A 27,658-nucleotide genomic window follows, 5' to 3' on the forward strand; every position below is an offset into this window, starting at 1 on the left:
GTTGGTTCTGTGCCAGTGCAGAGTCTGGTTTGCTTACTGTATCCACTTTGTCCCAGGATTGAGCTTAGGTATCAGGGTGTCCCATTGCAGTGCCTTCTGGCTCAGGTTCATCACCTGGTCATTTGTGGCCTGCGCACCTAGGTACATTTTAGGATGCTATGTACTATGGGCCTGCCTGTAATGTCTGTGTTGAACTGTAGCCTGTATATGCAGGGTGTCTGTAACCCCTGTGCTGATACCGAAGGTGCCAGCGGCATTCCAGGTTTGGCCCTTTCCCTAATCCTGTAGTTAACTGCAGCCTTCTCAGTCATCATTTTTCTAAGTGATTGACATCAAGGTTGTGGAAGTGAGTCTTTTTCGCCTTCTGTAAAGCATCACTCTTGGAGAAGACAGCACAAAACAGCCCTCAGGAGGTTGTGTGTGGATGAGTTGTGTGCCTCCATCTATGGGAGCAGACTGAATGCAATGGTTGTCAAATGGTCATAGCTCTGGGCAGGAGCTGGCATCAACATGCTGTCTCTCCCATCCCAGTTGTAGAGATGGCATTTGTGTACTCCTTGACTTTGACAGCAGGAAGAGAAACTGTTCTTCACCATTTAAGGCTGGGTGAGACACTAAAGCTGGTGCTTCGATGCCAGCATTAGCCACAATGCACCTGCATGGCGCCTGCAAGTTTAAGCAATGTAAGCCCTTGCCCCCTAGCCTCAAAGTTGTGGCACCTTAAGCCATATCACAGTCCCAAACATGGGGGTTTCTCTTAAAGGAGAAAATCTTGGGGGTTGGATTTGGAGGACAAATGATGACACTGAGGGCAGAAGCTAGTTGTTTAAATAGAGGTTATGATGTTACTTCTTGTCACTCCAGAAGGTACAAGTCTCTTGTAGGTCACGTGTCACCTCTACAGATGTCTCAGACACCCAAGGCACCTCCAATGGCACCTGCTGCCTGTGTGTGGGCAGCTGCGTCAAGCATACCACATCCAAGCCCTACAGTCAGTCAGTGGAGATTCGGAGTTGAATTCAGCTGCCTAAGGCCCTTAGAGATGTCGTGGAGTATTCAGTTGACCTTTAACTGCTCTTTCAGAAAAGCACACATCTCTTATAGACCCTATATCCTAGATGCAAGCCCTCTGAGTGTCTGTGGTGATCTAGGGCATCTCAAATGGCACTAGGCACCTGTGTGTGGTAGCTGAACTGAGCTCTCATGGTTGGGTAAGTCCCAGCCTTTGATGGCTAAGTTGAGATGTAGGCATGCTACCCTATGGGATCTGGAGGGAGCTGTGAAGGTTTAGCAAGTTGGAGGCTGAAAGCAGACTTATGTTTGTACATCTGCTGTATTTCATATTGGGAAGAGGACCTTTTCTGGTGGTTCAGGCTCCAAGGTGGTGTTACCAGAGATGCCTGACTCTCAGTTAAAGCTATTCGCATGTGCTGGGGCTGTGCATAAAGACTGATGACCTTATGGGCAAAAAACTGCTCAGCAGTTAGCAAGGAAAAGGAGGTGTGCCTCACTACGCTAGGAACTCCCTTCAGCTTTCGTGCTGCTCAGGGTCCTGCAGACCTCATACCGCTCAGGCCGTGGCCTAGGGCACAGTCTTGTATTGATGCTGCTCAGCTTTGCTGATCTATTTCAAGGTGGTTCTTCTAGAGCCTGATGAGCTTCTGGTGTTGCCTTGTGGACATTGGATCTGTCATCTTGAGACAGGCCTGGGCAGTATGTGTGGATCCTGACCTTCAGAACATCTGCAACCATACAGACACACAGGCAAGCTAAGAGAAGAGGTTAGGACACTTGTCCAGGTGCCAGGCATATTGCAAAGTTTATTTCTGAGTGTAGCAGAACAGGCATAGTCTGGACTACATTTTTGCTTCTGATTTCAGGACTTTGCACTCTTAAAAGGGACATTTGGTTTATTTTATGAACTATTATTGTGTGTGGGGGGGTGTTAGTTATTGGTATTGTTATTAGTATTGTGGTATTATAATCTCTGGGTTTATTGCAAACAGATTTATGGAAGATGGCTATGCAATGCAGTCATAGGAAGTGAATGTTACTGCACCTTTGTTCTTGCCCGAGTCTCGGCTTCTTACCACTCCAACAGTTTCTTGTCAGAGGTTCTCTTAACTCCAGGAAAGTAACCTTGAGAGGCGTCCCAACTCAGGGGGAGATTCATCACCGTACAGGAGAGCTCAATGGGCTCTAGGCTGCAGTGCTATTTTGTGCACAGAGTTTGACTCCTGGTCATACAATATTTGGTGTGGAGATACCCCTTTTTGCTGACCTCATGCCATGCTGGGGAAAATATAGCCCTTTTTGCTGACCTTATGCCCATTTCTGGCCTCACCAGTTGCAACCAGTATCACCTAGTTCCTCCTGGTCAGCCCTGGGCTCTGTCAGTTATTTGCCATCAGCTGGGGCCTGAGATTGGGGGGGGGGGGGGGGGGGGGGGAGGTAGTTGCACTCCACCACACTTTAGGCCTGAGATGGGGTGTATAGCTGCACTCTGCCACACTTCCACCCTGCGACCATAGTCAAACCTCCGATGCTTTCACAGAGTGGTGGTGCAGTAACTTCTTGCCTCTGTGTCATAAATATATACGGTGGTTGTTTCCTCTCTTACAGGTTTACTCTCTAGTGGAGTATCTTCCTCCAGTTCAGCTGGGGGAAGAGGCTGGTATGAGAGCGTGAGGATTCGTTTCACTATCACTGATTTCATACCACTAATTACTACTATTAGAACAATAATGGTTATCAAAACAGTAAACAGTGGTTGGAGTAGGCTTGCAAGCCACCCCGAAAGTCGGAAGCCCACCAGTCCAAATAGTTGATTTATCCATGATGAGTATATTCCATCCCAGATGGTTGTGGAGTCAGCTGCTACTTGCTGGATTCATGTAATTTGCAGGGAAGACATTGCATTAGGAAAGTGCACACAACAGTCTTCTCTGGAGATGTTCAGGAAGGCACAGACTCCTCCCTCCTTTAACAGCATGAGCTCCAGAGTAGTTTTCAATTGTAGTGTCATGCTGGTGGTGGCATCTCCACTCTCATTTAGGAGAGTCAGGCTGTTTGCTGTGGTGTTAGCCAGTATTTCTGATCAGTCACTTGCACTGATTGCTCTTGGGTGTTAGCTGATGCAATTCCCCAGCCAAAATATCCTTCTAGTCCCCAGAGCAAGCGCTTCTGAACCTTTTCTCTGTGTGATGGGTCTTGCCATAGAGTTGACCTTTTAACTTGTTCTCACCCTTGAGAGGAAGGGAGGCCTGGGTAATAGGACAAAGCAATGGAATAGCTACTGAGCATTGTACCCCAGCAAGCGTAGCAGGGTATAGAGCTTGTGATCCGAGCATGCCCAGAACATTCCCCTTGGGGCTGGCACAGTTGCCTTTCTGTGTTCGGCTACAAAGGTCCTTTTCCCATCTGCAAGATAAAAATCATCTCTAGTGTTTCCCAGTGAAATTAGGTGCTGAGTTGTTGGCACAGAGGCAACCTTGCATTAGCGCATGCCATAACGGGGAGGAAAGGTCATGAGCGGATGGAATGAGGCATTATAGGGCAATGGGAGTGTGTACTTTTAGTCAGGATTTTCGGGAGGGGGTTGCGAGAGTGTTTGGGTCCTCTCCAAGCACGCCCCTGTAATGATCCTCTTCCTCCCCACTGGCATGATTTTGGGCCAAGGGAGAATTTAGTGTTTCCAGTCTCCTAGTATCCGCCAAGTTCCATCCTGACAGTACACTGGACACTCAATCCCTTGACTTTGGGGCATACCACACACCATGGGGCAGGTTATTCCAGCCACTCCCATTTTAATGAGTGGTCTTCTCAACTCCATTGGTCAAGAGCACCAGGGAGCCCCCATGGAAGGGTAGTGCATGGGATGGTGGTCTTCCTTCCTCGTGCAGTACCATCCAGGAACACACCTTGGTCAGTGCAGGTTTTACCTTCTAGGCCTGAAAGCATTGAGGGGCAGCTATAGTTGGGCTATGGTGAGTCCCTGGCTTCCGATCGGAAGACAAATGACCTTCCTTTAGCCCAAGTATTATTTAAGTCCTCTAAATTTGGGAAGTAGAGGTGAATGGGCAGCAGGTTCCCGTTGGTCGATCCCAGCTTGTTTACACAGGCTGTGATCAAGGAGGTATTAATAAGGTGGCCAAAGAGTTGTATTTGTTTTAGGATTACATTAGATTTGAACCCCTCGTTTTGTGGAGGTGCTCCCATACCATCAGTAACAAGTACTAGGGTTATCATTCCTCCCACTATCCTTATCATTTGGAACGAATTCATTTTACACAGGATTCCCTCAGGATGAATTTGACTTTTTTTCAGGGTAGTACTTCCTCAGTTAGAGGTTAGCAATCTGGGAAAATAGTAAGCAGTACTACCAGTTTCAGTCCTGCCAGGATTCAGTTTCTGGCCTCGCTCACTGATCCTGTGAAAATAAGAATAGCGTGTCTTGGTGGGGTGAGTCCAGACAGGTTACACCTTAATGGCTGGGATATATCCATCTTTTAGTAAGCCAGAGACCACTTCTCCGGTTAGGATATATTTCCACCCCGTGACTGTACAAGGTAGGGGCGCCACGTAATCAATTTGCCAGGTGGACCGCAGGGACTTCCCTGTTTTCAAGTGCAGCACCGGTTGGTGAGCCATACTTCCTGCTTTCCATCTTAATCTTCTATTATGTTGTGGACCCCTCTCCTGGCTGCAGCAGATAAAGGGTTTGGGGACACAAGTGATTTTTGAATTTGGCAGAGGAGGGGCAGTCCAGTAGCCTGATTTGGGTGGCCTTGCTCTCCTCCTCCCAGCCTATCTGCTAGAGTCTCCCAGATGCCCAGGTACTACCATGTGGGAGTAACCACTGTCTGCCATTCAATACCTCAAATCCCAAGACATTGTCCCTGCTCTCAGTGACAGCCGGCTGGCACAGGGTTGCTCGTTTCTCATTGGAGAGGTGAAAATAAGCTTGCTACCAGGCACACCTCGCTTCCACCGGTGTATCAGAGTAGTCAGACTCGGTGCCTCCCCATGGTGACCCCTGCCCTCTTTGCTGCCACCTTTGAGAGGGTGGACATCCGAGCCCTTGTGTCAGTAAGGAATTTGGTTGGGATTTGATGAATCCCTAATGGAAGGTAGATGTGAGGTCCTTCCACGGGATCCCACTGGAAGGCTTCTGTTCTCCAGACAGGGAGGCCCAATATCTGTCCGGGGCCTACTAGATTTTTGCTTCTACAGCCTTTAGCTCCTCCCGGGGAAAGGAGATGGGGTTATTGGTGTGCAGAGGTGCGGTGTGAGTAGTGCCCTGCTGTTTCCTTTCCCCTTTATCTAATCTCGTTTCCTGCCCTGCAGGGCACACAGGCCAAAAGGTGTCTATTAGATTAACAATTGTCGCTGTCATCTGCCCATGTAAAGCAGCTCCAGGTATACCTAAGTACAGCACTGCATGCTGTAGCTGATTTCTTCTTTCGCTTTCTGCCTGCGGGATGGACTTCCCTTCCCCCTCGACTGCAGTTCTGACCACTTTCCTTATCTGGCAAGTGCCAGCCAGGGCCGGGATGGTGGCGTGGGCTCATCCCATCCCACTTCCCATCCATGGGTGACCACTCAGTGTAAGAGATCAGCCCACGTGGGTATGGGGTGGGTAGGGGAAGGGGTCATTGCTGCTGCTGAGGGTCCTGGATTACTCTATTATGCTGTCGCATGCGCTCTATCTCCTCCCGCCGTTGACTTAAGTACGCCTTCAAGGTATGTGGCGACCCTCTTATCAATGGTTTTAAATACGCTGGGTCCACTGGGTACGATGTGGATGAATGGCCTAGCTGTCCCCATTCCCCGATCGCTTATGGACAGATGGCCTCATTTACTGCCTCAGTTAATCCCATGAAGGTGTGGACAGGGATCACTAGCAGCTCCCCCCGCTCACAGGGATGGATTCCTGCTGCCCAGAAGGCAGCCTGGGAAGTCAGAGAATGAAAGTGATCCCCGCAGAGCAGGCTTGTCAGGAGGGCCTTCTGTAAGGAGAACTCCTGGTCCCCAGAATCCTTCTGCCTCCGTCCTGTCCAGCATTATCCTGTCTCCTCTCAGTATGTTTATTCTGATTACCCACTCTGTCTCCATTTCTCCAGGTTTCGACAGAATTTTTCCTGGAGGCCTGCTAGCTGCAAGGGGTCAAATGGGCTGGTACGAGTAGCCTCCCACCGGTTGCTTCCTTGGGGTCCTGTAGTGATTTCGTGTTTTACTATGGCGGCTATCCTTTTTTATCAACAGATCATCTTCTGTACCTCCTTCCCCATTCTCCGCAGGGGGGAGAGGGGGATATTTGATCATTATCTGGCTCAAACCAGATGTCCCCATGCCAAGTTTCTGGGTTGGTGAGCACTTGGCATATTTTGACAGGGTCAAAAATTTTAGACTGCCTCGCTGACATCACCTCAAACTTCTCTTCTACTGCCCTCCTTTGATCTTGTTCAACCTTCAGTTGTTCTTTGGTGCGATCGATTTCTGTCTGCAGTAGCAGACATTGCTGGTTTTGGGCCTGCAGTTCATTTTGGAGGGTAGCTAGTTCTTTATCTCGCTGTTCCCTGTAAGCGTAAGCTGCCTCCGAACAAGCCCCCAGCATTTTTAGAATTACGCCTTCATTTCAGCCATCCTTACTCTTACCCCCTAGCTAAGTCTAGTTGCCTTTCCACGTCCCCCCAGTCATACCAATGATTGTGAACCCATTCAGGTGAGAACTTGGGGGATTCCCCCACTCCGTGCCTCTGTAAGTAGGTTGCTATGAGGTCACTAGCCATCATCCTGCTGACCACACCACATTGTCATGGGGGGAGAGGGTGGTTATTGGTATTATTGTCTTTGGGTTTATTGCAAAGAGATTTATTGAAGGTGGCTATACAGTGTAGTCCTAGCAAGCAAATCTTACTGCACATTTGTCATAGCCCAAGTCTCAGTTTCTTAGCAATCCAATGGTTTCTTGTCAGAGGTTCTCTTAACTCTAGGAGAGTAACCTTGAGGGGCATCCCAGCTCAGGGGGAGATTCACCACTGTGCAGCCTGCTGCCATGCGGGAGAGCTCAGTGGGCTCTAGGCTGCAGTGCTCTTTATGGGCACGGAGTTTGACTCCTGGTCATACAACATTCAGTGTGGAGATACCCCTTTTTGCTGACATCATGCCCATTTCTGGCCTCACCAGTTGCAACCAGTATCACCTAGCTCCTCCTGGTCAGCCCTGGGCGCTGTCAGTTATTTGCAATCAGCTGGGGCCTGAGATAAGGGGGGGGCAGAGGGGGGGTAGTTGCACTCCACCACACTTTGGGCCTGAGATGGGAGTGGGGGGGTAGTTGTGCTCCACCACAACTATCTTGCATTAAACACTGTTGACTGGTGTGACTCAGTCCCTTGACAGGCCCTATAAAATAACTGCCATGTTTGGACATCCAGCACCTACCATGTCTGTATAGCTGGTTGGTCTCTGCATATTGTTCACTGTTTTCCATCATGTGGAAAAGCAATGGGTATTTATTTTGCTACACATGAGTTATAACCTGTTGTAAATAATAAACTGCTAAGTGGACTAGCATGGATGAGCATTAGAAATGAGAGAAGCCAGCCCCTCTGAGGTGGCACACACACAAAAAGAAGTTAAACATGAGGAGGCAAGGAAGGAATCTGTTTTGATTTTTGCCTTCTGTGAACTCAGTTCCATGTATTTCCTGGTTTTGGGGTGCCATTCATCGTGGGGGAAGCTGGAGAGAAGACTGTGCATGTTCACATAAGATACCAATCACATAAGATACCAATGTACCAATATTTCTCTGAACTTTTGGCAAGACTGAGAAAGGCTGGGTGTCTTAGCAGTGCTTTCTGTCTCTCATACACACTGTTGCCTTGGATGACCCCACCCTATATAATATCCCACAAACCAAACCTGTTGCTGAGGACTGCACTATCTCCCCTAGTTCAAAACATTTGTATAGAAATATCTGCACCTGAGACAAGTCTCTAGACACTTCACAGCTGATAGAAACACTTCCAAGGGGTGATCTATCTGGCGTATTTGGGGCATTGACCATAAGTCGAGGTAATTCATTTCTCAGAAGTGCTTGTTTCTGCACATGGTTTCTGAAAGTGAATTTTGTCACATTTGATACCCTTGTCTGTGGAAGCACTTGCAGAAGGAAATAGAACTTTGCAGAGAGAAGTAGCACTTTAGTCATCTGAATGTTCATTCCTCTGCTGTAAGGTGAGATGAGCTGTGGTCCAGGAGAGCCTGTTTTTCTGTTAGCCAGAAAGATATGTTGTGCAGTTTGCATCAGCCTCAGTTATCTTCCCTGGTGCTGCAGGATGTCTGCTGTCAGACTTCTGAGAAGTGTGGCACCATCTCACAACTCTATTTCCTGTGATTGTGGTGCACCACAGGATGAGTCTATGCCAGGGCTGTGGGTGCAGCTTGGCTCACCCAGCTCCGCTGCAGCTGAGCTCTTGGCACTGGTGGGTGGTTTTGGAGCGCCAGCACCTGCAAGCCCTGGCTGTTCTCCCTGCACCTCAGCAATCCTCATACCTCCTTCTGATCACCTGTGCCTTCAGATCACAGCCATCAGCACCAACCTGAGAAGGGTGTTTTTGAGCCTGTCAGACCCCACAGTCTGCTGTGGGACTGAAAGCAGGACATCTCTGCACTGGGACAGTTTGGGGCGTGGGATACCCCCTGAGAACCACAAGCTACCAGAGTGCAACAGATTGTGTGCGAATGCACTGGCACCACACCATCATGGGATGTTCACAAGGTTGTGTTCACGAGGGAGGGTCATGGGGTGGGACATGGGCAAAAACAAGCACATGTGGCCTCTAACCACCCTGAAGTGCGGTGCCTGGTACTCCAGGAAAAGCAGCTGAGCACTGAGGGTGGCACAGTAATTGCTCTGCAAAACTGGTGCCTGAGGCTCGAGAGATGGGGAGCCTGCCTGTATCCGCAGAAGCCAAGGAAGCCACCTGCCACCTCCCAGGGACAGGAGAGGCCAGGCAGTGCTTACTGGCTCTACAGCAGAGGCTCACAAAGGCAGCTCATCTTCCCCACGGCATTTATGTTCATCACACTGGGAGAAGTCTGGGGACACTCTCCTCCTTTAATTTGTTAGCAGTTCTTGTTAACTTTTCCGCTACATTGTTCAGGCTGTCCTGCTCAGTCTTGCACATGCCAGCATACCCTTGGGCTTCTTTTGAACTCCTGGAGCTGCACAGAAGGTGCCAGAGTGGCTTAAGTAAACATCAGAAGACTGGGATCACCTTAGCCAGCTATTTTGGGACTTTTGAGTGTGAGTCATTGGTACTGGCTTGTTTATAAATGTCCAGGCCTTACAGCTGCTGTTTCACAGTCTCCTGGAGAGCACTTCATCTTTCTGCATTAGCACTCCCTGCTTCATAAAATCTAGTTCCTACCATGTTGCAAGTCTACAGGTACTTGGGGGGAAGAGAGGGCTCCCTAAGGGAGCCAAGACTTGCACTGAATGCAGATGTGCATGGGAAAAGGGAGGAGTGAGAGGCCCCTGCAATCTCTGAGGAATGAGCCTTGCTGGTGACCCTGGCAACGTGAGGTGACAGTACCACAGGGAGCACTCTGCACAGGAATCGTGCTGGTATCACAGGGCAGCATCTTCCTTCATGAGTTCAGCCATCTCATTGTTGGGGTCCTCGGGGGATTCAGCCTTTGTAGGAAGGTAGATGGCTCCCATAGATTGGAAGGGCATCACTGAAGTACCCAGGTCCCTCACGCGCCAGTGATCTGCAAAGCACAGGGGACATGGACACATGACTGATGTTATTGGACTGAGGGCCACCCAGCCCCTTGAGCTTGGATGAGTCAACCCCATCTATCTCTGGTGCATCCTCTTGGACCACGCTGGGTCCGAGGGTGGCTGGAGTGCGCTGCTTTAAGGGTTTGGGGACCTTGAATTGCAACATGGGGCTCGGAGATCAGGGGTCTCTCACCTGAAGCTTGGGCTGCTGTTTTAATACACCTTCTCCTCAGGTACAGCCACAGCAGGACCCCACTTAGAATCATTGTGAGAACAAGCAGCGCTATCAGCAGGGAGCAGGACTGTGAAGAGTCTGTGGAGAGAGCACTTTACAGTGTCAGGGCAAAGCTCCCCCCGGAGATCAGGATCCCCTTTCCAACCAACACCAGTAGCAGGCATGTAAGAAAATCTAACACCAAACAGGGCTTGATCCCTTCCCATCAGTGGCTCAGAAGGGATTTCCTTAATTAGGCTTAGCAATAAGACCTCTATATTTAATAGCCAGAGCTATTAAATAGCCCCCACCATGTACCTGATAAATCCCTTTCTGAACCTGTTTGCACTGCCCTGCAGTGCTGTGGTCCCTGCAGCACTGCATGGCAGCAATTTCTACAACTGACCACCAGCACTGTGAAACATCACATCCCTTAGGTTTGTTTTTTGCTTCATTCCTGATTGTTTCCTTGGGTGTCTCTGAGATCATGGGTTTTGAGGAGTCTTTCATGTTCCTCATGCCTGTGACGCTCCTCCTCTTATGGACCTGTCAGCTGTCCAGTGTGTCTCTCTTATTGCTTGGGGTTTCAGACTGCTATGCATAGAAGAGTCAGGCATACTTCTGACCCATGTCCATCCTTCAAAGCTTTTCTAACTCTGCTATAACCTATTTCAGACAGAGTGACTTGTCCGGAGAAGAGCACAAGAGGCCTGTAGTGATAAGGAAATCTGAGCCACGAGGGGAAATGGGAGGGACTGGCTTTGAGATCAGGAAAGCTTTTCTCATATTCTGAACGGTGATATTTGGACTCAATGTCTGGAGAAAAGAGGTCATATCCCCAAGGGAAGGCCTTTAAGTGCTGCCCAGACAAACATATGTCACAGCAATGTCAGTAGAGATGACCCTGCTCTGGGACAGGTCATGGTGTGCATGAATCTTGGGGCAAAGTTATGCTTTATGCCATGTTTAATGCCAAAGGCAGCTTCACACATTTTCACTGCAGTTTTCCATGACTGCAGTTTGCTGCTCCTTCCCTCCTGCCAGTGTGACTTCCGCATCATCCTTTAAATCAGCCCATTGGTCTGTTATTCTTTGAATTTAACTCAGTAGAGGAGTATTTTGGGGTTGTTATCCTCTTTGAAGGCTTGCTTTTCCTTTCTTGGAATCTCTGTCAGTAGTAAGATTCTCCAACCACCCCTAGGAGTGTCTTTGAAGAGTCTTTATGCTGTATGCCAGCGTTTTATCATTAGAAACAGTTCCCTAATTTTTAGGCAGTTCTCTCTCTCTCTCTCTTTTTTTTTTTAAATTAAATGTTACAAAGATTCTTCTGATTTTTTGCTCCCTCAAGAATGTTAAGTCTTAGCATACTGTCATCACACCACATAACAGTTCTCATTAGTTACCTCTTGAACTGGATCCTACAGCTGCTCAAGACCAAATTCTCTCTGACCCCATGTGTCTGCTGCATCCTGGGAGTGACTGCAGCACCACAATGCAACCATGACCTCATAACACTCTCTTTGCCCCAGGAGTCCCTCTCCTCCCTTCATTCCCCAAGGGAGCACATCCTCCATTATCTCCACTTTTTCAGCAAAACGTCCATGCCAGGGCAAGAAGCGGGGCATGATAGGGCTCTGCCTTTCCACTGCATGCTCACCCTGGGGCTCTTTTCCCTGCCTCTCCCACCCCTACTGCAGACAAAGTGGTGCTGATGCTCCCTAAAGTATGTAGGAACATAATGGAGGTTTCTATCACTCACCTTTTGGCTCAGTGCACACCACACCAGCTGCAGAGCCACCCCTGCAGAGCCCTGGACCCATCTTGCTCTGCTGGCACTCCAAGAGGAGTGACTCTGTGCCCCTGCAGCTCAGCTCTTCCAGTAATGCTTGGCCATTCTCCTGGCCAAACTGAGCTCCAGTGGTTGCAGACTGTGCTGGCCCACAGCCCAGCTGCCTGCAGACAACCTCTGCTTCCGATAAGCTCCAACTGGTATCACACACACCATACCAGGTAGCATTGTACAGCACCTCCACACGCCCTGTGCAGGGGCCTGGGCCATCCTTTAACCTCAGCTGCAAGGGGTAGGTGCCTGCAATGGAAAAGACAGGGTGTGAGATGGCCTCCTGGTCCTCTCTGAGCCTAATATGTGCAAGACACACACACATACGATGCATGCACACACCCTCCACCAGGACATCTATGCAAAATGCTACCTATTCCTGCTCCACCTCTCCCCACATGAACGCCCCCTTCCAAGAAAATCCTCCTCATCTCACAGACATGTAGCACACATCTGCACTTCATGTGTGCTCCCATCAACGCACGTGTGCAGGTGCCCGGCACTGTGCTGTGGCACTGAGTCAGTGTTGATCTATTCTCAGTAGAGGAGAAAGACCCAAGTTTCCTAACATTCTTCCAGCAGCGTTCGTAACATTACCCAAGCACACGACTCCAGCATCTTCCTCATGGTTGCAGTCGTGGAGTCCCCAGCCTTTCAGGTGGCACTGGGAGAGAGTGGCTTCGGTACCTTTGCAGTCCACATTATCTAGCCAGATGGGGTCAGACCCTTGTCCAAAGTGAGCATTCCTGGGGGCTGATACAGCTGTCCCGCAGCCTAGCTGCCGGCACACCACCTTGGCATTCTTTAAATCCCAGCTGTCATCACACACGGTCCCCCACTGCTGGTCGTGAAGCACCTCCACTCTCCCAGCACAGCGATTCGGGCCTTTCACCAGGCGGACCTGTGCTTCCACTATGACATTTGAGTCTGCAAAGAGAAAGATAAGATCGTTTGTTTAGGGCAGGAGAAGAGAACAGGGCATCCAGTGGAGCTATCAGTGCAAGAACAAAAACTAGAGTGCAAATGTAGGTTCCTTAAAGTTCCCCTGTCATGGAATAACAACCATGTGACCCTAACGAAGGAATTCATCTTGCTTAGCTATAGAGATGGGATTCAGTTCCAGATTCATACCCCAAAACGTTGGTGTCTCTTCCATGCAAATGTGTGAGCTAAGCAAACATCGCAACACTGTCAATGAAGATCTGTTTGGTAGCATGGAGTCAGGAAGGTGAATGGGTCTGCTCCAGGTAGCAACCCAGCTGTGGCTAGATGGACAGCCAGACCCTGAGTTTGATTCATTTGGTGCCACGTGAGATTTCTGTGGCATGTTGCAGTTGGCACTGGTTATGAACAGAATCTCTCTTGATGGCCCCTACATGGTTGGTTTCCTCAGCTTGGCACTGAGCTTAGTTCGTGCCTTGCATCCTGCTCCTGCGAGGCATGGCGAGTTGTCTCTTGGCCTAGACTGGGACTGGGATCAGTCTAAACAAAAGGAGCTTGCACTCCTCTCTCAGCCCTCCAAAACAAACATTCCCCCAGGGCCATCCCGTACTAGCATTTCCTCTGAGACAATCGGGTGAGGCACAGGCCCCCAGCCTGGCCCCTGGGACATCCCATGTTACAGGATTGGGAGTTACCTGAGCACACCACACCAGCATCTTCTCCATGGTTGCAGTTGTTTTGTCCCCACGGGCGGGCCCTGCACTGGGAGAGGGCGTCTTCCATCCCAAAACAGTTCACGTCATCCAGCCAGATGGGTCCTGAGCCTTGCCCAAAGTGAGATCTACCAGGGGCTGAGTCAGCCCTTCCGCAGCCCAGCTGCCGGCACACCACCGTGGCATCATTTAGGTCCCAGCCATCATCACACACGGTCCCCCACTGCTGATCATGAAGCACCTCCACTCTCCCGGCACAGCGATTCAGGCCGTTTACCAGGCGGACCTCTGCCTGCACTGCAACATTTGGGTCTGCAAAGAGAGGTACATGATCCAGTGTTTAGGACAAGAGAACCATGCACCCAAGGGAGCTTTCTGGCAACAGTGTAAGGGCAAAGGACTGGTGAGCAATAACCACAGTGTGAACCTAGGGCAGATAGATCCTGACCAGGACATGTCCACGAAATGGGCAGATGTGACATGGCACTTGTATCCTGCCATAGGACAGGCAGGATACCTTAAGGCTTTTTAAGCACCATGAGGCACCTATTTTTAGGCTCCTGGCTTACTCCCCTAAAAGCCAGGGAAGAAATCCCTTTCTTGATGATTTTTCCCTTATTGTTCCCTGGGCTCCTGCAGGTCCCACACAACCTCAGTGCAGGCCAAATCACAAACAAGTAGTAAAGTCCTTTTTTTCCTACCTGTTCAACCACTCAAAGGGTGGTTGAATCAGGACATCTCAGATACCTCAGGGCTACAGGGATGTGGGGGTAGCGGGATCAACTCTGTTATTCCCTCTGTAATTGGGGAGTGTCCCCCATGCCCAGTAATCTGCTTCCTGCAGCCAAAGGTCCTGTTATTACACAATGTAGGGATAATTTCAGAGGGGAGAGGGCTCTTTGGAAGGGGACTCCAACCCATGCTACTCAGAACCGCCGTATCTGTGGGTATGAGCATCACCTGAGCACATAACACCAGCATCTTCTTCATGACTGCAGCTATTGAAGCCCCAGGGTCTGGCCCTGCACTCGGTGAGGGCATTTTCCCTCCCAGTGCAACTAACTCTGTCCAGCCAGATGGGGTCAGACCCTTGTCCAAAGGGAGCCTGTGTTGGGGCCGATAGCACTCTCCCACAGCCCAGCTGCCGGCACACCACTGTGGCATCATTTAAGTCCCAGCCGTCATCACACACAGTTCCCCACCGCTGGTTGTGAAATATCTCGACTCTCCCAGCACAGCGATGTGGGCCATTCACCAGTCGGAGAGTTGTCACATTTGTAGTACCTGAATCAGAAAGCACTGCAAAAGTAGTAGGGAGACCACGCATCAGCAATGCTGCGGGGGCACAGCACCTCCCAGGACTGGTTTGAGCAATACCTGCCTCAGCACCTGCATGTCCTAGGTTTTCATCCCTCTCTGACATGCAAATGCCCTCACACATAATGAGTGCAGGATCCTTCAGTGGCTCTGAGGTCCTGCTGTATCATAAGATTTGCAGGCCCTAGTTAATGGGAAGAGGCATTTCTGTGACACCTTCTCTTTCCACTACTATGGGCATCTGTATGGGGGCTGCGTCAAAAGGGAAAGTGCCCTTTTTAGCGTCACTGAACTGTTCCCCTCCTGCACCATCCTGTTTCAGTCCTTCCTGGGCCACCCCCATGCCTTCCAACCTCTCTCTGACCACAGGACAGCTACAGCTCACCTGAGCACACCACACTGGCATCTTCCACATGGCTGCAGCTATGCTGTCCCCATGGCTTTTTCCAGCATTCAGAGAGGGCAGTTTCTGTCCCTGCACAGGCCACTCTATCCAGCCAGATAGGGTCTTGTCCTTGGCCAAAGTAAGCCCGGCCGGGAGCTGAGATCGCTGTGCCACAGCCCAGCTGCTGGCACACTACCATGGCATCATTCAGATCCCAGCCATCATCACACACGGTCCCCCACCGGTGGTCATGAAACACCTCCACCCTCCCGGAGCAGCGATTTGGGCCGTTCACCAGCCGCAGGTCAGCTGTGCTTGAGGAGTGTGGATCTGAAAACACAATCAGGGAATAAACCCTCAGTAAAATTCTTGCACTCCTCTCTCAACCCCCCAAAACAAACATTCCCCCAGTGCCATCATATGGACTAATCCTTGCCTAGGCTCAAGACAATCAGATCTGGCACTGGCTCCCTAGCCTATCTCTCAGGACACCCCATATTGCAGGGCTGTGAGTTACCTAAGCACACCACACCAGCATCTTCTCTATGGTTGCAGTTGTTTTGTCCCCACGGGAGGGCCTTGCACTGGGAGAGGGCGTCTTCCGTCCCAAAACAGTTCACGTCATCCAGCCAGATGGGTCCTGAGCCTTGCCCAAAGCGAGATCTACCAGGGGCTGAGTCAGCCCTCCCGCAGCCCAGCTGCCGGCACACCACCGTGGCATCATTTAGGTCCCAGCCATCATCACACAAGGTCCCCCACTGCTGATCATGAAGCACCTCCACTCTCCCGGCACAGCGATTCGGGCCATTCACTAGCCGCAGGTCAGCTGAGCTCCTGTTTCCTGCATTTGCAAAGAGCATAATTGACACTGCAGGGAAATTCCTGCATGCATGATTGCAGATGCCTCTGTAGGGCAGAATACCTCCCTCTGAGGGCTCAGCACCACCCCATCTCATTCAATCAAAGTATGACACATGCAGCCACTTCTTGGGGGGCTGCAGAGTAGGTCAGGCCCAGCATTAAGGACAAAAAGATTGCCATGGCCAGGCACTGCCCTTTTATTGAGGGAATAGACCACAGGCTTTGCCAGGCAGGAAATCTGTTTGAGAGGTACTGTGCACTGCAATGAGGTCCAGGGGCATGGGAGGCAAATTAGAGAGAGCTGCAAGAGGAGCAGTCCTAAGCCGGCTCCATGCACAGCATCTCCTCTAGAGAGGCCTTAGTCCCTGCCCCAGGCACCACCTTCAGCTCTGGTTGTGAGTCTACCTCCTGCCATCCCCAGTCCAGGTCTCACCTGAGCACACCACACCTGCGTCTTCTCCATGATGGCAATTGTGGATGCCCCAAGACTTTGCTTTGCATTCAGAGAAGTCTGTTTCTGTTCCTGTGCAGCTCACATCATCCAGCCAGATACGGCTGGATCCCCATCCAAAACGAGCCGAACCTGGGGCTGAGAGTGCCATCCCACAGCCCAGCTGCCGACACACCACCATGGCATCATTCATATCCCAGCTATCATCACAGACCGTCCCCCACTCATGGTTATAAAACACCTCAACTCTCCCAGCACACTCATTCAAACCACCCACCAGCCGAAGCATAGGAGTACTGGAAATTCCTGCTCCTGAAAAATACACAGAAATACGCATTGTTAGGAATATTCTTGCACATCTTAGCACCTGCGGGGCTGGAGAACGCAGAACATGTCTGCAATAGGTTTGAGTGGTGTTGACGCAGAGAGCACGGAGCACTTGTATGTTCCTGTCCCCTTTCAGAAACTTGCAGCAGCATTGCAGGGAGCGCAGGGCTGCTTGCAGGGTAGAAGGAGCAATGAAAGATCCCTTCAACCAGCTGCAGCCTGAGGGAACATGGCATATGGTTGCACACTAGTTCAGAGATAGGAACAGGAGAAAACACATGTATCTCTATCTGAAGGACACACTGCTTGGAAAAAGGTCAAAATAAGGTAAGAAAGTCTGTACCCTGTCTATACACTGCCCTTCTTTTGACCTTTGACCATAGCCAGCTGTGGATGCCGGGGGAAGAGTAAGGGAATGGTTCAAGCATACCTACGTGGTACAGTTTCCCAGCCTCTGACCTCTTGGAGCTCAGGGCTTTATGCAGTTCTGGACACCAGAATTATTGCTCCCAGTCTGCGTCTTGCAGAAGATCAGGGTTTTATCTTTCTGCAGAGAAAGCAGGTGATGAAGATTACCTGAGCACATAACGCTGGCATCTTCCCCATGGTTACATCCATGTTGGCCCAAAGGCTTGGCTGGGCATTCAGAGAGGGTGGCTTCTGTTCCAAGACAACTCACTCCATCCAGCCAGATGGGTCCAGATCCTTGCCCAAACAGAGATGAACCTGCGGCTGATACAGCCGTCCCACAGTCCAGCTGCTTACACACCACTTTGGCATCATTCAGATCCCAGCTGTCGTCACACACAGTCCCCCACTGCTGGTTGTGAAACACCTCAACCCTCCCGGAACACTTATGCGGGCCATTCACCAGCCGCAGGACTTCTGAGCTCCCCAGCTCTGAGTCTGAAAACAGAATTGAGGGATAATAAATCCTGGTGGAAATCACTGCCTACGTGGTTGCTAGCAATGCCATGAGGCAGAGCATCACCCTCTCAGGGGCCTTGCAGGGTCTCCATCAGCACATAGTATTCATGACAACCTGGCGAATGTGCTGATGAGTTTGGGAGGATGGAAAGACATGTGCAGCCTTTCCACAGGGAAGCTCTACCTGCCAGGCAGAGTTGTGTCAGTGCCCTATGACTGTTCAAATCTGGATGCAGCATGTTATATGTTAATACAGGATTATTTATATTATTTAATATAGGATTATTTTGACCACTGTGGAAGGGGAGTTTGCAACCACATGGGCTTCCTGCTGGAGCACGTCCTGGCCTGTGGTTTTGTACTAATGCTCTGCTGGGAGCATGCATGCATTAACAGCTTTTAGAATGACTGTGTTACAACCATGCCTTGTAGACAGTGAACCTGGCCAAGTTTTTGCCACTCAGATGAGCTTCTGCCATCTCCCTGCAGAATTCACTTTTGATGCCTTGTTTTTCTCAGGATTATGCATGCTGCTTGGGAGTGGAGGAAAGAGGCATTAGCATGCACCTAGATACGGAGTTCTTGTGATGTGAATGTCCTCATGGGGACAAATAGGCAACAAGGCACCAAAAAGGCATATATGCCTGAGCAAGGAATAGCCTGGAAAAGAAAAGGAACTCCCCAAGGAATAGAGACTGTGTGATAGCATAGATGAGGAGCAGTGATCAAAACGTCACATGGGCAGCATCAGAGTAGCTGGCAGGACCTACACCCTGGAGTATCAGAGCTCTTTGTGTGTGATGATCTCTTAGAGAAAGACTACATTTTCCAAGCTTGGGATTTCTGGCCCAAATACTGTGCCTGTGGTAAGCCAGGGACTAGAAAACAGTGCTTCCCTTAGCACAGGGCTATCATACTTCCCTCTAGAAGGAAAATATTTAATGCTCCCCAGGGGGACCACAGAAACAAGCAAAGTTTTTTTCTGACTGTCTAGGAGGACAGGACAAGGCAGAGGGGGAAGGGTGAATTTACACAGAGAGATTGTACAGTTTCCCTAAGGGGAGAGCTGATACCTGACTCATCGACACTGACCTGCAGCCATAGAGCACACAACACTCGCGTATCCATTAGACTTGCAGCTCTGGGCACCCCAGAGTTTGACCTTGCATTCGAAGAGGGCACCTTCCAGTCCTGTGCACTCCACAGCATCCACCCAGATCAGGGAAGGTTCTTTTCCAAACTGGGAAGAGTGTGCGACTGAGCGTGCCGGCCCACAGCCCAGCTGCCTGCACACCACATGGGCTTCAGCCAGGTCCCAGCCATCACCACACACAGCTCCCCAGCGCTGGTCATGAAACACTTCGACTCTCCCCGAACATTCAGTTGAGCCATTCACCAAGCGGAGAATTGCTAGGTCAGAAATGCCTGATCCTGGAACACAACAAAGCATAAACATGTAAGGAGATACCTTGTGCTCTTTGAAACCTTTGACCACCAGCAATGGGTTTACTCAAGAATCTGTGCAGCCTACTGGTCAGGGATGCTCTTACTGCAATAGACAGGACAGACTGTTGAGGTATGATGCAAACTGGCTTAAAAATGGTGGTTTTAAAAATAGTTTTAAAAATAGTGCCCAGGGCTTGATTAGAATGGGACTATAGTCAGCGTACCTTGTAGAGTGATTTAGTGCCTCCTAAAGCAAGCATGTATGACAGCATTCAGATGCCTAAACATAGTCATACTTATGCCATTTGGAACTCCTAGGGTACCCTACCTGCCCTCCAGCATCTTCTCCCGAAGGGCATGGGTTTTCTATAAGCTCTACAGGATCTCTCTTAGTCCTGCATGGCACCCAAGGACATCTCTGAGATGCTACCTTCCCATGCTGGGGCGACTGAATTCAATACTGGATGTCTTAGACAGTGAGCTGAACTTCATGCTGATATTAAGCTGATTGCAGCCCAATGGCCCCAGCTTAAAAGCCACTGTGATGGGCTACAAGATTCCTCCAGCAAAAAGTCAGAGCTGTGGGATCCACAGAGTGTGTGGGAGATGAGATTAGGGATGAGAGATGTACTCACTTCTCAGAGATGGGTTCTCAGAGATGTACACAGCTTTGAACATCACAGGATATATCTGTACAGATATATCAAATGTGTCTGAGATTCCTCTCTGGCTGTGAGAACCACCCTAATGAAAGAACACCCATTCATACTACAAGCTTTCATATTGTGAAAAAGTGGGTGGTCATACTGAACCTGCCTAGTGGGAATGGTCTGTGATCCATGATAACTGCTAGGAATTGTGATAAATAGCACTGGCCAAAAGCATGCCAGGGACCATACTGTTAATGCAACAATGCAAATGTTTAATCCATTTATTTTTCTTGTACTTTAATGTGCAAGTATATATGCTGCCCAGTTCCACTAAGATGGAACATGAGGGATTGTTTCCAAAGGAAAGGATCCCCAGGTTAGCTGAAAACTGTTTCTGTATTACAAGCCTGTGTAATCCTGTGAAAAAGCAGAGTCATGTCTGAATCTAAGAGGATTGGCACCACAGCAATAACACCACTCGCTTGCTGTGATGCTCCTGATGCAGTGATGGATGACAGTTACCTGAGCACACCACACTGGCATCTTCTCCATGCTCACAGCCATGGACTCCCCAGTCCTTGTCCTTGCATTCAGAGAGGGCAGCTTCTGTCCCTGTGCAATTCACCTCATCCAGCCAGATGGGGCCCTGTCCCTGACCGAAGTGAGCCCTCCAGGGAGCTGATATCGCCACCCCACAGTCAAGCTGCCTGCACACCACTCCAGCATCCAGGAAATCCCAGTTGTCATCACACACAGTTCCCCACTGCTTGTTATGAAGCACTTCGACTCTCCCAGCGCAGCGACCTGGGCCGTCTACCAACCGGACTGGAGCAAAGCTAGAAACAGCCGAGCCTGCAAATGGACAAACACAGAGAGCAATCCCTGCTCATCCAGTCTCTGTGTAATAGGATAAAGTACCTTAATTCTGACACACTTCCTCTTTGCAGCCAGAGCTGGCAATGCTGCATAGACCATCAGGGTTACATTGCTTCTGAACCCACAAAACCTCAAAGCACTATGAAGACACTTTTCAAGTGTCCATGGCGTATTATGCTCACCAGTATGCAGTAAAGCCACTTTGCTCCCTTCCAAGTAACCAACTGGAACGGATGAGCTGGAACTGGCTGCAGCAGAGTTGGGTATCCTGACCCACTCCTGGTAAGAGCCACACTATCAGGGACTGAAACTCACCTGAACACACCACAGTGGCGTATTTTCCATGACTGCAGCTACTCTCTCCCCATGGCCTTGCCCTGCATTTATTAAGGGCTGTTTCTGTCCCTGTGCAGCTCACGTTGTCCAGCCAGGTACGGAGAGGTCCTGCACCGAAGTGAGCTGCACTCGAGGTGGACAGCACTGTCCCACAGCCCAGCTGCCGACACACGACCTCAGCATCCCGTTTGTCCCATTCACGGTCACACACAGTTCCCCACTCATCATTGTGAAACACCTCGACTCTGCCAGCACAGCGATTTGAGCCATTTGTCAGTCGGAGATGAGCAGTCTCTGGAATGATAGAATCTACAAAAGTGGAGAGTTACTAATCCCGTCAAATGGCTATAGATTTCTTTTGATGCTTATCCTAACTGTTAGAATTAACGGTTCCTGTCCCCTCTTAAATCCACCTAAAGGTACAGTGGTGAGAAGAGGTGAGAACAGAATGGCTTTTCAAAGCAGCCTGAAACTCCTCCTAGGAATACAGTGTATCATAGCACTGCCCAGAGGATGGTGGTCTTCACTGGTCCTACACTGGTCTTCTCCTCTGCAAGACCGCAGCCCCACTGTCTGGAAGAAAGGCTTTCAGGGCATATTCCTTTTACTAAACTTCACCTAAGAAGTTGATCTGTTGGTGGCCAGCCTGTAGAGCTCATGGAAAGAGAGAGGAATTTCTGCAGGAATTCATCCCACTACCTTGCCTATACAACTTAAGATGGAAGAATCTGGCCTCAGAAGAAACCTGTTCCTGTTGAACAGCTACAGAGAGAGTCCAGGGAAACCACACTGACTGATGCTAATACTTGGTCTGAGCTCAGTTTCACACGGGGCATAGACCTGCCTTCAAGAGACCGCCCGTCAACCCTCATCTTGCTTCATATGACACACATGCAGAGGTACAGAAGGAATGGGGATTACCTGAGCACACCACACCAGCATCTTCCCCATGGTAGCAATTATTTATTCCCCACGGTTTTGCCTTGCACTCAGACAGAGTGGTCTCAAATCCTGTGCAGTTTGTCTCATCCAGCCAAATGATGTTAGTCCCTCGCCCAAACTGGGCCCCTCCTGGGGCTGAGAGTGCCATCCCACAGTCCAGCTGCCTGCACACGACGCCAGCATCCAGTAAATCCCAGCTGTCGTCACACACGGTTCCCCAATGGTTGTTATGAAAAACTTCGACTCTGCCAGCACAGCGACTCCCATAATTCACCAGTCGAATCAGATTGTCACCTGGCTTAGCTAAAAGAGCAAAACTCAGAGAAATCTTGTCATGCTGTTACTCCTACATGGTCTCTGCAGCCCTGCTACCTCTAACATAGAGCAACATGTAGGAGAGATGGAGCAGCTATGTAGAACTAAGAAGACTGAGGGTAAGTGGTCCACAGAGCATGTCTAGGCACACCAGTAAGGAAAGGGGCTGACCCCTCAGGTTCAAAGCACATTGTCCTTAGGAACTGCCTCTTGACAGAGAGTTTCAAGGTCATTAGTTACTGTGGAAAAGATCCGTCCAACATGCTGTTTGAGGTCAGCAGCCTTATGGTGCCTGCTGGTAAAGGGACAGAAAGCTGAGACTTGTGCGAGACGAGGCTGCTAAACGTCACATTGCAACCTTGGCATCAGCTCTGAGCCCTCAGAAGAATGCCCCAAAATTGCTTTGACTACCACAGGCCCCTTTGACAGTAATGGAGCCACAAAGGGAGCATATAATCTGGACTGCCTGCCTGAACATTGCTGCAGAGACAGAAAATCAAGGCCATGAAACAAGCATCTCTTCCCCCCGTCATTCCCATAATGATTACCTGAACACACCACACCAGCCGCTCTTCCTTGATGACAAGTGTCGTTTCCCCAAGGTCTCATCTGGCATGCAGTGAGGGCAGTTTCTGTGCCCATGCAGTTCACAGTATCTGGCCACATTTGTCCAGGTCCTTCTCCAAAATGGGACCTGCCTGGAGCTGCCAGCGCTGCCCCACAGCCCAGCTGCCTGCACACAACTCGAGCTTCAGCAAAATCCCAGCCGTCATCACATACAGCTACCCACGTGTCATTGTGAAAGACCTCGACCCTTCCATTGCAGTGACTTGAACCATTCACGAGACGAACCTTGGCTGCGACAAACATCTCTGAGGCTGCAAACAATATGCAAGAATAAACACCCTGGGAGACCCATGGCTGTGGAGATGCAGGGAACATTCTGCTCCAGCCTGATGGACCTATGCATGCACAGTGACCATGCATTTAAAACTTCTTCAGAATCTCTGAAACTCCAGCAACCCTGGGATGAATGCTCTGCTGAGACAGGAGGAGAAACCTGGCGTGGATGCATAGGCAGGAAATTGGGAGGGTGAGTTGCACTTGCAGAAAACTTTACGTGTTACTGGCTAATTGTCCCAGAGGCAAATGGACCACAGGGCTTGGGTTAGATGCCTTTTAATTCATGAAGGATTCCTGGGATGCAAATGGCCATTGAAGCTGGGAGGAGAGGAGGCCCAGACAGCTCATCAGTGCTGCAGTTTAACCCTAGAATCCAGGCATCAGAGGTGGAAGAAGGCCTTTTACAGTAACCTTCATCCCTGCATGCTGTCAGTGCTCTTCAGCACTGCAAAGTGATGCTGCAGACAAAAAGCTTTCCAAAGAGACATACCCCAGCAGGTGTGCAGCCTTCAGCCCTGACCTGATCTTTCCCAAGTTCCCTTATAAGATCCTAAAAGCCTTCCCATGTTGTGGGGTGCTGGAATTTTAACCCTTTGCTGTGAAAGTCTAACTGAGAATTACCTGAACATATCACTCCAGCATCCTCTCCATGGTAGCAGTTGTTGTCTCCCCAAGCACTGGCCTTGCATTCAAAGATTGTGGCCTCTGTGCCAGTGCAGTTCACCTCATCTAGCCAGATGGTATCATCGCCTCTCCCAAAGTAAGCCCCGCTCGTGGCTGAAAGTGCGGTCCCGCAGCCCAGCTGCCTGCACACCACTGCTGCATCTGCGAGGTCCCAGCCATCATCACAAATGGTGCCCCACATGTGGTTATGCAGCACCTCCACTCTTCCAGCACAGCGATTAGGTCCGTTCAGCAGTTGGAGTGGACCCAGCTCTGAAATACTTGAGTCTACAAACATACCAATCGAAAAAGTCAGAGGAAAGCTATGCAAAGCCACAAGCAATGGCACATGGTAGGAAGGGAAACAGGCACAGAGGTACTGCTCAGCCTGCTACCTACAGCACTACACATGCTGCAGGGCTATCAGGATTACCTGAGCACTCAACGCTGGCATCTTCCACATGGTGACAGTTGTGCTCTCCCCATGGCCTGGCCTGGCATTCAGAGAGGTCAGCTTCTGTCCCTGTGCAGTTCACCTCGTCCAGCCAGATTTGACCCGTGCCTTCTCCGTACCGGGCCTCTCGTGAGGTGGACAGCACTGTCCCGCAGCCCAGCTGCCTGCACACCACCTGGCCCTCAGAGAAACCCCAGCTGTCGTCACACACGGTCCCCCACGTCTCATTGTGGAGCACCTCGACTCGCCCAGCACAGTGGCTGGGGCCATTCACCAGGCGAACCTGAACTGTGTGTGGAGAAGCTGAGCTTGCAAAGCCTGAAAGAGAAATAGGAAACTGATGGAGGTTAGGAGGTGAAATCCTGGGGGAAAGGAGTCAGCTGCCCACACATCTGAGATGTCTCCTGACCACTAGCTGCTGTTTGAAAGGGTTTCAGAGATGCTCTGGAGTAGCTGAACATCCTGTGAATGCCTTGGATACTCTAAGGCATCTCATATGGCCCTGGGTATCTGTTTTTAGGTAACTGAGTCCCATCTCTGCATTTGAATGTCTGAATTTAACCATCTTAACCTCAGTCAGTCCCACATCCCACCCAAGGAGTCCTTTTCTTGCTCACATGGTAGGTACTTACAGACAAGCAAGTATTTAAGCTTATATGATTTTGTACAGTCAGTAGAAAAGATGTAGGTTCACCATCAAGAGAGAACTCCACACAATATTGCTATGTGGTACAGCTGCACAAAGAACTTGTAGGGAGAATGTAGAAAGTGCTAGGACTAGGGGAAGGCTTTCACAATTTGCAAGATCCATGGTGTAATATTGCCTTTAATCCCATATGCACACTTTGCAGGAGTGCAAACAAAATAGAGTGCAGAAAGGAGCCATGAGTAAACTGGAAGTTAGTAACAGAGAGAGCTTAACTGGTTCAGCTTAAAAAAATGTTCAAGAAAGACTGTGACTGCACTGTGTAAATAAGTTTTTGACCATAGATAATGATTTCCAAAGTGCTTAGATCAAAGATCTGTGCTCAGCTCAAACTGTGTTTCACTGCTCCTCCTGGCTGTCATAATGCTGAGTCACAAGCTGCATCAAGACCTGACATCTCCAAAGCTACATCAGTTTAGGCAATGAAATGTCTCCTTCCCTTTGCCTCCTTTCACAACAGTGCAGGGCAGTGGGCAATACTGTCCACCCAAAATGGGACCTGCCTTCTAGAGAGGCCTGTCACCCTCCACTGGATATATATTGCACACCTGAGTTAGGATCTTCAGTGAGGATCTGATTGATACCCTGGGCTAGTAAGTTGTAAGGACTTCACAAACTCAGTAAGCATGGGCTCAGATGTAGCACTTGGGAAGTCACGGAAGCTTGAAAAAGAAGGAAGGTTTAAAAGTCAAATCTCAGCTATAGACAGGATCTGGGGAACAGTAGCCTGGCTAACGGAGAAGAACTATCTCTCTGCATTCAGGCTTGTTTGGCTCAGCCCTTTTCTCAGGGCTGTATAGTGGGGACCAGATTATCACCAGGAAAGTGTCTTTGCAAAGCCACCCCTGGAAATTCTTTTTCAAGATGAAGCTGAACCAGATACAGTGTAGGTACTTGGTTTGCAATTTGCAAGCTCTTCTCTCTCCAGCCTAAAAACACAGTCCTGATTATGGCCTTCTCTTCTGTTTCCTCCTTTCTGTGTGGGCTGTTTCCTCTCCTTCCTCATTTTTTGCTAGAAGTGCTGAGGTTTCCATTTGATAAGCAATAACAAGTTAACTGCAGAGCTGAGACTTAGCAGAGCTGATACATTTCTTGGCAAGTTTCTTGCAAGCGCTGCCTTGGCAGGAGAGCACGGAATGAGATTTCTTGACAACCCTGGGCAGTCTCATATGCACCAAATGCCTGTGCTTGGGTGAACAAGTCCCAAACCAGATGACTCGAAGCAGCCAGGAGGTTGTAGCTACTGAAGATATAATCGTCATACTGAAAGTCCCAGGAGCAGGATTTTCAGAGAAGTGGGAAGTTTTTACTGTTCATTAATAGATCGTAGAAGAAGAAAGCCCAGGAAAATTAAAGGAAAGTGTTGATCTCAGAGGAAGTGGTACAAATTGGCCTTAGCAAAAATCATTCTGGAAATTAAAAGAATGTCCATATCAGGAGGGAAATCAGGGAAAGTAAGTTTTTGATTTCACTTGCTCCAAATGTGATCAGAATACAAGGACTTTGCACTCACTGTTTGTAAACATGAAACAGCACTGAGAAGGTGCCCAGATCAAATAACTGATTTCTGCTCTGAACTGTGGCAGCCTGGACAAAGCCCTGAGCCCTTTCTCAGCATTTTCCAAAGCAAAGCTGCCATTCCACTCTCTGCATGATGTTACTCTTGCAGCAGAACTCTTCCCCTTCATTGCACTCATGTCTAAGACAGTACCACAGCTGCAGAGACAGCATACTGGATAAGGAACCTGTAACTTTCTTATCATTCTGTCTGAGCATAACAAGGGTCATGGCTCTCAGCAGCATTTTACCTGTCTACCTCATTAGCACAAGAAGTGTGTAGTTCCTTCTTGTGCTGCACAGCACTAGACACAGCCTGACTGAATGTGCCCAGTCTTGTCCTGGCAAGTAAGGTCTGCTGTCCCCACTTGCTCACCCCTCCATCTGATGGGGAGCTGCCTGTCTCACACAACACACAGTGGCATTGAGTTTAGCCAGGCCCCTTCCATGCTGTAGCAAGAATTTGCCATGTATAGTCCAGGATGAACATGCAGGGCAGGAGGCCGTGGCCAGCTGTGAGACAGATTCAGGATGCTGGGCATGCTTCCTTCAACTCTTGTAATGCTCACAAGTCCCAATTCTTTAATTATGTGTCTGCAGAAGTAGGTGGGCATCGCATGGCTTTGAGAATGCAGCCCGTAGAGATAGCCTATCCCAGGCCTGTGAATGAAACATAGGACCCTGGGCCAGTCTGTGCTGTACTCCATGAAGTGCTATCTGAATGCACTGGAGAAGCACATGTTACAGGTAATCTCCCAGTAGTCAGAAGCAAAGGCAAATGCCACTCACCCCAAAGGCATGTCAGCAGGAGGAGGATCCCTGCACTCTTGACCCTAGTGCAGGTGGGCTGGTTTCTGTCCCAGGGATACCTGGGTGAGGGATGGAGACAGTCTGGCATCCCCTTGCTCACAGTTTGGCCATGGGCTGGAAGTTGAAGCTGATCATCCTTGTAAGAGATACCAGCTGAATGTGGTGTCCCCCTGGCAAACTGGGAGGGCTGGAGACAAAACAGGGCAGAGCCCTAGGGAGGGAAGTGACAGGCA

General features: G+C 49.7%; 2 protein-coding genes across 2 annotated transcripts in view; one reads left to right on the plus strand and one right to left on the minus strand.

Annotated features, from left to right (window-relative positions):
• Positions 1-27,658, plus strand: part of LOC112993749 (deleted in malignant brain tumors 1 protein-like) — a 231,267-nt gene that overhangs the window by 77,745 nt on the left and 125,864 nt on the right. The gene's annotated exons all lie outside the window — the stretch shown is intronic.
• LOC112993753 (deleted in malignant brain tumors 1 protein-like) lies at positions 7,497-27,647 on the minus strand. The gene is made up of 18 exons (XM_026117635.2): positions 27,405-27,647; positions 24,332-24,670; positions 23,857-24,186; positions 22,881-23,210; positions 21,997-22,320; positions 21,055-21,384; positions 20,386-20,715; positions 18,860-19,198; positions 17,417-17,746; positions 16,496-16,825; positions 15,719-16,042; positions 15,202-15,531; positions 14,460-14,798; positions 13,482-13,811; positions 12,442-12,771; positions 11,764-12,093; positions 9,984-10,103; positions 7,497-9,777 (listed from the first exon to the last, which is right to left on the minus strand). The coding sequence occupies exons 1-18, from the start codon at positions 27,511-27,513 to the stop codon at positions 9,635-9,637; spliced, it is 5,337 nt and encodes a 1,778-aa protein (XP_025973420.2). The 5' UTR covers positions 27,514-27,647; the 3' UTR covers positions 7,497-9,634.

The sequence above is a fragment of the Dromaius novaehollandiae genome, chromosome 31 (assembly GCF_036370855.1).
Source record: "Dromaius novaehollandiae isolate bDroNov1 chromosome 31, bDroNov1.hap1, whole genome shotgun sequence".
Taxonomy (NCBI): Eukaryota; Metazoa; Chordata; class Aves; order Casuariiformes; family Dromaiidae; genus Dromaius; species Dromaius novaehollandiae.

Coding starts and splice junctions, on each gene's coding strand:
- LOC112993753 (XM_026117635.2), bottom strand. CDS start 27,513: ATGCCAGACTGTCTCCATCCCTCACCCAGGTATCCCTGGGACAGAAAC. Junction 23,211..23,856: donor TGCTGGAGTGATATGTTCAG/GTAATTCTCAGT, acceptor TATTGTTTGCAG/CCTCAGAGATGTTTGTCGCA. Junction 9,778..9,983: donor AACAGCAGCCCAAGCTTCAG/GTGAGAGACCCC, acceptor TGTGCTTTGCAG/ATCACTGGCGCGTGAGGGAC.